A 10,496-nucleotide genomic window follows, 5' to 3' on the forward strand; every position below is an offset into this window, starting at 1 on the left:
TGCATCATTTTCATCTCTTATTGAAACTTGCCATCTAGGATCTTGCATTGCAAGTTTAAAACTTTTTGGCTCAGAAGGAGTATTTAGTAAAAAAGTAAAAGCAGAAGAAAGAGGATGTTTGATAGAGTGATTTAAAACATGATCTTGAAAAAAATTTGGTTGGATAGTACCTATAAGAGACCTTGTTACAATTTTGGAGGATGAGATTGGAGCTGATGAAATTCGCTGAACATTTTCCAAAACAGGAGGATGAGAAATAGAATTTGTAGAATATGTCCTTTCTGAAACAGAGAAAATAACATGTCTAGAGATATTGTGCCTTTTGAAATAAGATTATAACACTTATAACCTTTATTTAAATACACTTAACGAATTTTGGAGATAATTTAGCGATTTTGGAATGACCCATAAAAAGAAAACAGACACAAGTAAAGACTCTTAAGAAAGAATAATCTAGTAATTTATTATTCCAAATTTGAAAAGGAGATTTATCATGAAGAACATGTGCAGGAGTTTTTTTTATAAGATAAGTAGATGCGAAAAAAGCATGATACCAGTATTCTTTAGGACAAGAAACATTAAAAAATTAATGATTTTCCATTCAGTAATATGTCAATATTTCCTTTCAGCTATACCATTATGTTCTGGTATTTTATGAAAAGGAATTCTTATTTGAATACAGAGGATTCTAAATAACCTTTAAAAGGACCCTTTACCAATTCACTTGCACCATAAATTTGAAAAACCAATTTTTCTTGTCTTTTAAAATTTTTCATTTAAACTGTTAAAGTGTTCAAAACGTTGTAAAGCTTCAGTTTTAAGTTTCACTGGATAAATCCAATGAAATCTATTGAAATCATCAACAAAAATAATATAATATCTATGTCTCTAATGATGTAGAAGGAGCATGACCCCACTCATCACAATGAATTAGTGTAAGTTGAAATGAAGCATGAAATGAGGATAATTAAAAAGGAATCCTTTTACTTTTTTCCAATTGACAAGGATGACATAAAATATGAGAATTTGTAGACTGAACAATGATATTTTTATTATTATGAAGTTGTTGAATAATTTTGGAAGAGGGACGTAGCCTATTATGCCAAATAGCATTATAAGAAACAAGAAATACTACATCATAGTAGAATTGATAAGATACAAGTTAATTATTAATCATTTTACCCCATGCGAATAGATCATGCTTGTGTAAAATTCCTTATCTCATACCCAAAGGGATCAAAAGTGATTTAACATCCATTGTCTTTTGTGAATTTAGCTACTGACAATAAATTGTGTTTCATATCTAGCACATGTAAAACATTGTCTGGTGTAAAACTTGTTTTATGTGTATGAACATGAGAACTATCAGTAAGAAAAATAGTTAATGTCTTACAATTTCCAATCATGAAACTGTCCTTTCCTTTGTAGTTAGAAATATTTTGAAGCAGTGTCATGTATCCAATCATAAGAGTTAAAGCACCACTATTATAAATCCACTCTGTATTTTATGAAGAAGGATCATTATTGACATTCAGACTTGTATAGGCATGTTGATTTGAACCAGAAGGATATACAATTTCATTTGAGTAATTTCCTTGACTATCAGAAGCAACGTAATTTTCTTGAGGCCTAAAACCAGTTGTATTAATACCATTTGAATTACCAGTTGGTGGTGGATGATACCTAAAAAAGCATCTAGTTGCTAAATGACCATTCTTTTTACATGTCTGACAGAACATCTTTGAATAATCCATAAAAGGACTTCTATCACCATTTGAACTTGATCCATTTTCATCCTGACCATTTGAGCTGTTAGAACTAGACCTATGTTGATACTGACTATTTTTATATAATCTCCACCATTGCCATTCTTATTATTTCCACTATTTCTTCTGTTATTATTGTAGCTAGTAGAATCATTTCTTGCGTAAAATGCATTAGCATTATGTTCATCATACATATTTGTACTTTTTTGTTTCCTTTCAGATAATACTTCACATGAGAAAGTAATTTTTCTTTGTTTTTTCCAAAAGTGTATGGTGTTTCCCTATTTTGTGAAGAAACCACAAAGATATTACACTCACTGCCTAATCCATTAGTAGAAACATCATTAAATCATCATCACTAACCTTTTCTTCAATTGTTTCCAGTGAATCTGCTATTGTCTTTATATTTTGAAGATAGACCACCATAGACTGATTATTCTTCATTACATTTATTTTGTCCTTAATATATTTTTCCTAGCAAGAAATTGTGTCTTGAAACATGTTCTAAGATAATATCGAATTTCTTTTGCCGCAGCAAGACCAAGAACATCACCACTTACAGCAGAAGTAAAAGTGGCTTTTAGACAAGTTGAAAAAAATCTATCCAGTCTTCTCCAAGAAGCTCATTCTTTATTATCTACTTCAAATCCATTTACTATTATCTTTCTTGGTGTGATTTTATTTTTTCACCATCAATATACCCATATAAATCAATAAAAACTTGAAAATTTTAAAATTATCACGCCACAAGAGATATTCGGATGCATCTAACTTCATAGAAACAAAATTTGATATTCCTGTAAAGGGGAGAAAAGATGAATTACCATTATCAGCAGAAGATGACATTACATTATTGAAATGATTATTTTGTAGGTTTACTTGATATAGATCAAAATTAATGTTGTTGTTGTAAATACCAGATCCGGTAATTATCATGTAAATGTTCAGATGAATCATAAAGATCGATTTTGGAGAAAAATTATTAAATCTGTATTATCCGAATCTTAAGTAGCTAAAAATTATTGAGAAAAATTATTAAGTTGTTGATTGCTTAAAAGAAACAGGATTGTTACTTAGTTAGATACCATGAGAATTGATATGTTCTCATGATAATCAAGAAACCAAGACAAACCTAGAGATGAGAGCAAGAAGAAAAAATTGTATTACAGTTAGAAGTAAACATTACAAACAGACATGCAATATTCAGACACATTTTACTGTTTGTACAAGACTTTGTCAAAGAATTTTGACTACTAAAACTTATTGACTTTGTCAATGAGATTGGACTTGATTAAGATTAATATTCCTAATACCAGCATAGGCCCATACATGCACACAGCTGAGTTGATCACCATAAAAATTAACAAAGGGCAGTATAATAATAATAGTGATTGTAATCATGATTAATAAAACTACATACTTACAACTTTATCCTCAATTACCAAAAAAAATAAGAACTTTATCCTCATCACCTTTTGAGTGTTATGACACGTTTGATCGGTGATCACGATCATGATCAAAATTAACAAAGTGCAGCATATTGCGTGTTAAATTGTACACCAAATTGCATCAAATATTTTTTTTATTTGTAAGTTCAAATGCATTCAAACCGATTAACTTAGGGAGTTAGTAACACTTATATCAATACTAGTAGAGCCATCTAATGTTGGGCTGTTAGCATCCACCCGGACATTAGATTTATCTATTTCTAGAGCTTGGAAAATACATGGTGGAGGTATATTTCTCCAATTTACAAAAGAGTGAAAATGTTTAGCCTCCTTAGCAAGGATATCAGATACATTGTTAGCTAATCTAGGAACATAAATAAAGCCTAAAAAGTTTTGATAGTGTTGAAAATCTCGTTTTACTTCGTTCGTAATTTTCTGATTCTGCCAAGTAATCTGGGATGGTTTCCCATTAAGATAATCAAAACTATTCTTGCAATTGCCTTCCACACTGAAGTTCGACAGTCCTTCTTCCACTTCCCATGTTGCAGCTTGCAGTAGCCCTAGAGCTTCTGCTTCTTCTGGAGATGAAACTGATATGGGTCCTGATCTGTCTTGTTCAAAGATACCTGCATCATTTCTGAAAATTAAAGAGAAACCAACTGGTGCATGCATAGAGACCCAAGATGCATCCAGATTAAGTTTCTTTTGTGAAGAAATATGAGCTATCCATCTAAGTGTGTCTATTATGCTAGTCGAAGCCTTTTTTTTCCAGATAGTCATCCTTGTACCAGAAATTCAAGTGACGTTGTAATTCTAAAGATAATTGAGAATGTGATTGATGTTTGTTTTCAAAGCCTATATTACATCTTTCCTTCCAAATAAACCAAATGTGAATAGAAAAATATAGTATACTGCATGTTCAGAGGAAAAACGAAATAAATTGAAAAAAATTGTACAGTTTGGAGAATGGAGGATGGCTTAGAGATGGTGACTGACACATCAGAAACAGAATGGACTACATAACCTGAAGAAACAAAACCTAAAATAAAAAAAGGGTAGGTTCAGTCCCGAACTGTATGATTATAATAAAACTTTTTTAAAATAATAGGTTTGGGACCATCTAATTTTATTATTTTAAAGAAATATTATATAATTGGCAATTTAAGAATTTATTATTTTATAAATATACTTAATATATTAAATCCAAGGATAATTTCTAATTCTATTAGGTTTGACGCATAAAGTACCTAGGATGCGCAATCATTTACTAATTTGATAAAAATTTCTAGATAATGAAACGTCGGAAATTGTAGGAACATTAATTTAATATTACATACAATTTATTCACTAAGCCTAACCTAATATAGCATCTAACATATAATTTACATAAATTTAATATGTATGAAAATTATTTTTATTTTCTAATGAAAATATTATTTTATATAACATTTCGGACAAACTAATATTTAGGAAAAACTTTTAAAATGTATTATATTATATATCAAATTTATTATTTTAGTTCTAAGAGCCCGGATCGGTACCAAAAATTTGAATTATTTTAACGAGAGTGTGATATTATCGAATATTATATTAAAAAAAGTTTTACTGTATTGAAAATGTTGAAAACACTCTAGAAATTAGAGAAGAGGATGCTGATGAAAAAATTGATAGTGACAAAGGCAAAGGAGAGGTAAAAGCACAAGCGACTTATCATGATTCTCATGATGTATCACATTATGGAACAGATAATGGGACTATTGGAGTAAAAAAAAGGTCATAACAAGGAAATCTCTCAGAAATCATTCAAATTCAGCGACAAATGGATTTTCAACTCCAAAATTGGTTACCAACTCTATTGAGAATGAGAATCTGAGGATATCCTATCGGTACAAATGGATTTAAGTTGTGTTACAATCTGAACAAAGAAGAAGAAAAATTTTACGAGAAAGGATTTGGCTTTGCCTTTTAAGTTTATTTCTGCTCTCTCTGTTAGTGAGGCGTAAATTGATTTTAATAAGTTATTGGGTATCTCTGACCATACTATGATGATTTCCATGTGTAGGAATCTTTGTGAGAGTCGTCGTAAATCTCATTCAGAAATGGAAAAGCCTCTATATGAAAATAATGATGGTTTAGGAGGATTTGATCCTGATTCAGATTACGATAGGCAATTTGACGTCGTCAAGTGCTCGTTTCAAGATGAAAATTAAGATGTTTGAAGGGTCTTCTTTTACGGGTCACTTGAGCGTAAGGACGTTTTTTGAGCTTTTTATTTTGAGGTTCTGAGTTGCTCTTTTGTGAGCTTGCTTTATTTTTCTTTTTGTAACTTTGGTGTCACTTTTGGTGACATTTATTTTTAATGAAACTTTTCCTTTCCATGTAAAAAAAACCCAAATTATTTGTAGATATGAGATGGCCGTTTTCCATCTCATATCTACATAATGCAAACACAAAAAATTCCCAAAAATATACACAAACAAATAGATTGTATAACCAGGAATTTTTTCTGGGGACATGACTCAACAACCAAAAAACTACACCCTATAGGATGGGATAAAACAACAAAGCCATTGTCCGAAGGGGGATTAGGAATAAGAAAAAGCAGTAATCATAACACATCCCTTCTCATGAAGAGAATATGGAATTTGCATGAACAACCTAACTCCATATGCGGAAGTCTTTTCAGTGCAAAATACCTTACTGAATAACCAATTCTACAAGGAAACGTTATCATTCCTTCCTTTTCCAGTCCTCAATGGAGACAACTCGCGTCAATTATCCCTACCATGCAAAATCTAATTTTCCATGGTATTGGAAATGGATTATCAACTCCGAATTGGATTCCACACTATACCAATCTAGATCCAACACAATTCTACCCAATCCAAATAGTAGTAGATATCATCGACCCAATCTCCCGCTCCTGGAATCATGAAAAATTGAACATCTTTCGCAATCCAACAATTCAGAAAATCATCAACATCCACCTTCCCCAAAAAAATACCCCGTATAAAATTATCTGGCCACACTCAAAATCTGGAAACTACACCACATCTTCAGGATAGAAATGTCTAACCCATGGTCAACCAACCCACGCACCTCTACCACCTACCAAATTATTATGGACCTTATCATGTCCACCAAAAATTCGTCTTTTCTTGTGGAAAGCCATCAATGAAGGATTACCGACCTTCTCTTACATCGAATCCATTTGACCAACTCAGACATATGCCCAAGATGCAATACTGATACGGAAGTAGCAGGCCACCTTTTAATTCATTGTCCAACGGCGGCTTCTTCCTGGAACATCTTATTCAACCAACTTTCAAATGCACCAATCACCAACCCTACCCCAACCTTCACCTTAACTCCATAAACAACCATATCCCAAATCCTGCAGCAGCCAACATCAACTTCTAAAATCTACTCAGTCTGTTTCCTATTCTGGACCCTATGGCTATTCAGAAATGAACTAATTTACCAACAAAAACAAACAACTTCAGAAGAAATCGTAGCCTGGACAAAAAAACTACAACAAGAATTTTGTTGGGCACTGCACGCTTCACCACCAATCATTCCAGGAGATACACCAACATTCAACCACCCGATAACAGATAAAAGAATAGCAACAATAGCGGTGGGTTGGTCCACTCCGAATATCAACTGGATTAAGATTAACATAGATGTAGCATCCAGAGGCCACCCAGGATTTGCAGGAGCCGGATTCGTCTGTAGAGACTCTGATGCACGAACTTTAATAGTTATGGCTCAACCACTAGGAATTACGACAGCACTAACTGCAGAAACATGGGCTTTACTTTTGGCTTCAAGGACAGCATCAGAGAGATAATGGCCTAGAATCCTTTTTGAAACGGACTCGGAGAACCTCCTGCGTTTCATCACATCAACTACCTCGCCACCTTGGCACATAGTAGGAATGATCGAAGAAATAAAAATGAGACTTAGGAAAATCGCACAAGTCTCTATATAACACAATTACAGGGAAGGAAATCAAGCAGCGGACGGATTAGCAAACCATGCAGCTGATGGAAGTCAAACAGGAAACTATTCAACCAAAATCTGGGACCAGACAATCCCATCCTTTATCAATTACATTTTATTTCAAGATTCTGTGGGTACCACATACCCACGATAAGTTGTAAATTAAACTTATTATAATAAATTCTATGCTTCACAAAAAAAAAATAATATTTTCTTTCTTTTTAAGGCTCAACGCGACCGTTGCTTACTGTTGTGCAATTCCAGCCCGTTATAAAAAAGGCCCGAAAGAGGAAACATGTTCCATGTCTGAGTAGGCTATTTAGGTGTCCGCTGTGGCACAGGAAAAAGGGTCGTTCAAAACCTATTTATATACACCTAAAAGTCCAACCATTAATCTTATTTCTCATCTCTCTCTGCTGCCAAACTCAGAGGGTTTTATGTGCAGGAATTTTGTTTTAAATAGTGATTCTCAATATATTCGGGTAAGTGGATTTAAGTTTGAAAGTTCTTAATATTATAACATATAGTTGGTGATAGGAATACAAACCCTTAGAAAGAATCCATGGAAAGCTTGAACTGTTTGTTAATGTCATTGTATACTTTGTCGCTTTCATTATACTGATTCTGTACGGTTTAATTATTCCCCATATAGTTCCGTGCCTAAAAGAAACATATGTACCTGAAGCCAACAACTACTTACTACACCATACCTAAAGGTCCTAAACTAAGCTTTTTCTAGGGTTTTCTTTTAGCTATATGTACCTCACAGGTATGAGAGTAAGTCTGTCTTTTATCCAACTGTGATATTTCCAATTTGTAACTTGGTATAATGCAACAATCTTAAAATTGACTTCACCTCTTTCTATATTTGCATATAGAGCTGCAATGATTAGATATTTCTTCTTCTTCATGTCAAGCCTAATTATATGCTTCAAATGGTAAGGCAATCTTTATTTTTATCGTTTGTTGGTCGTCTAAGCAATACCATATCGTTTTATATTTACAGGTAAGATGAATGTTATTGTTCCGTGCATGAGGTGGGTTCCAATCTGCTGGAGAGACCTACTTGGATTCTTTTACAAAAACAATGAAGGTGTTGATGATCCTCTCTCCGATATCTCTACTATTAATAACTCCCCCCCTACAGTTATTGAGTCAGTCTGTGATCCTCTAATAGAGGACGACCCTCTTCATATTCTTGTTCCCGATGATAACCCTCTTAACAAACTCTATGTTGATCTCCCTGATTCTATAGTCGAAGATATACTTAGTAGACTTCCAGCAAAGTGCATATTTCAATGCCAGCTTCTTTCTAAAGCTTTACATGCCTTAACCAAAACTTCAAATTTTACTCAAATGCAACTGAATCGATCTAATTCGGTGACAGTCGTGCAGCGCTTTCCTGACTTTGATAGTGAATATGGTTTTATCAAGCTTTATTTTATTGACGAGGAATATCATAATATTGAGACAAAAACACTTGATCTTCCCTCCTCTTATAAGCGCAAGGATAATCGTATATCAATTGTTGGTTCACATGATGGAATTCTTTTATTTACGAATTTTTACCCGTGGGAGGAACCTGTCTGTTATTATCTGTGGAATCCTGTTACAAATGAGAAATTGACTTGGTGTTTAGCCTTTCGTGTTATTAGTTATGTGTGTGGGTTTTATTTTTGTTCCTTGAGAAGGGAGTATGTGTTGCTTTTGGTTTACAAGGTAGGTGCCCGGTATGAGTTCAAAGTCCTTACCATTAAAACTGAAGCAAGGAAAGATGTTGGCAGTTTCTCCTACCCCCCATCTCGTGGTAGACCTCCTGTAATTATAAACAAGACCCTATATTGGATGGTTGATCAGGTCCTATATAAACGTGTACATGGTGATTGGCCTTGTTACTCACATTTGATTGTGTCATTTGAAATGGAAACTGAGAAGTTTATAGCACTGGCTCATAGTGGACGCATAGGTAAGTCGGTGTATGAGAACATGTCGCTACATTTATTTGAGCTTGAAGGAGCATTATGCATATGTGATCCTATTTCATCGACCGAACTTGAGTTATCAGTATTAAACCACAAAACTAAATGTTGGGTAAAGAGGCACACTGTGATTCTTCCAATGTGTGGCATAGATAAATTCAGCGAATTTTGGAGGAATAAGAATGACACAGAAGCTATTTGTTACAAGAAAAGTGAGTTGTTGGTGAGACAAAAGAATAGATTATACGCTTACAATCTTCATTCAGGTACGTACAGGATTGTTGAGATGGGGTTTGTGGATCATCCCTTTCAAGCAACAATGCATGTCAACAGTCTTGTTCCATTGTTAACGATTGGATAATTTTCTTCCTTTCGCTATTGAATTTCTAAAATTTTGTTTGCCTTTCGCTATATGACAACAAATTTGGAAGGAAAGTGACGAAAGAATCTTCCATAACAAAGAAGAATCAGCGGAGCAGGTTATCCTTCAAGTGAAAGCTTCTGTATTAGCCGAGAAAAAAAAATTTTATTAAAGGCCGAGCAAAAAAAAAAAGTTTCTCTATTCATTTGGGCAAGTGTTCATTTTGGATGAATTTTGTCTTTTCCAATTTTTTTTCCTTTTCTTCCATTGATTGTTTTCCTTTTAATCGGTAAAGAATTTGATGCTAGCGAGTTTCGAATTCGGATCACTGGTATCATCACCCAATGACTTTACCACTGATACCGGCTTCTTCCATTGATTGTTAATAGTTGGCAATTGTTATTTTGGTTAATAAACTGAATTCGTTTCCGGATTACTCCAACCCAAACTCATCACACTGAGCACTTTCCCAGATTGTTCACCGTCATTTTCATTAACGTACGATCAAATTTTGACTGCTCATCCACAGCCTAGTTAACGATTTGGTATAAGGAATATTCAGAACGGGATACGTACGTGTATTATACAGATTCGTAAAAGTCAAGTCATCAAAAATCCGATCAACAAATTCATGATACGACAGTTATACGGAACGACATACACACGTGTATAATTGGTTTTGGAAATATGAATTCGACATACAAATTTCGACGTGCTTAATTTAGTATTAATATATTATTAGAGCATCTCCAACAGAGGTTGAATCTTTTTTTTAGTGACACATAGGATTTTAGACCCCCATTTGGCATAAATTCATCTCCAACAGTAGGGTCTTACAAATTAGGAGGGACCAATTACTAATTATGAAGGTGTTCAAGAGAGTGTTATCTACACCTCCGGCTCTACCTCCACGTCATATTTTTCACTAGTTTTTTATTAA

The 10,496-nt window shown here is 33.7% G+C and overlaps 1 protein-coding gene across 1 annotated transcript; it reads left to right on the plus strand.

Moving 5' to 3' along the window:
- Positions 1-8,227: 8,227 nt before the first annotated feature.
- LOC113305004 (putative F-box protein At1g33530) lies at positions 8,228-9,556 on the plus strand. The gene has a single exon (XM_026554120.1). It carries the CDS (start codon positions 8,228-8,230, stop codon positions 9,554-9,556), a length of 1,329 nt encoding a protein of 442 aa, XP_026409905.1.
- The last annotated feature ends 940 nt before the right edge of the window (positions 9,557-10,496 follow it).

This window comes from Papaver somniferum, chromosome 8 (genome assembly GCF_003573695.1).
Source record: "Papaver somniferum cultivar HN1 chromosome 8, ASM357369v1, whole genome shotgun sequence".
Classification (NCBI taxonomy): domain Eukaryota; kingdom Viridiplantae; phylum Streptophyta; class Magnoliopsida; order Ranunculales; family Papaveraceae; genus Papaver; species Papaver somniferum.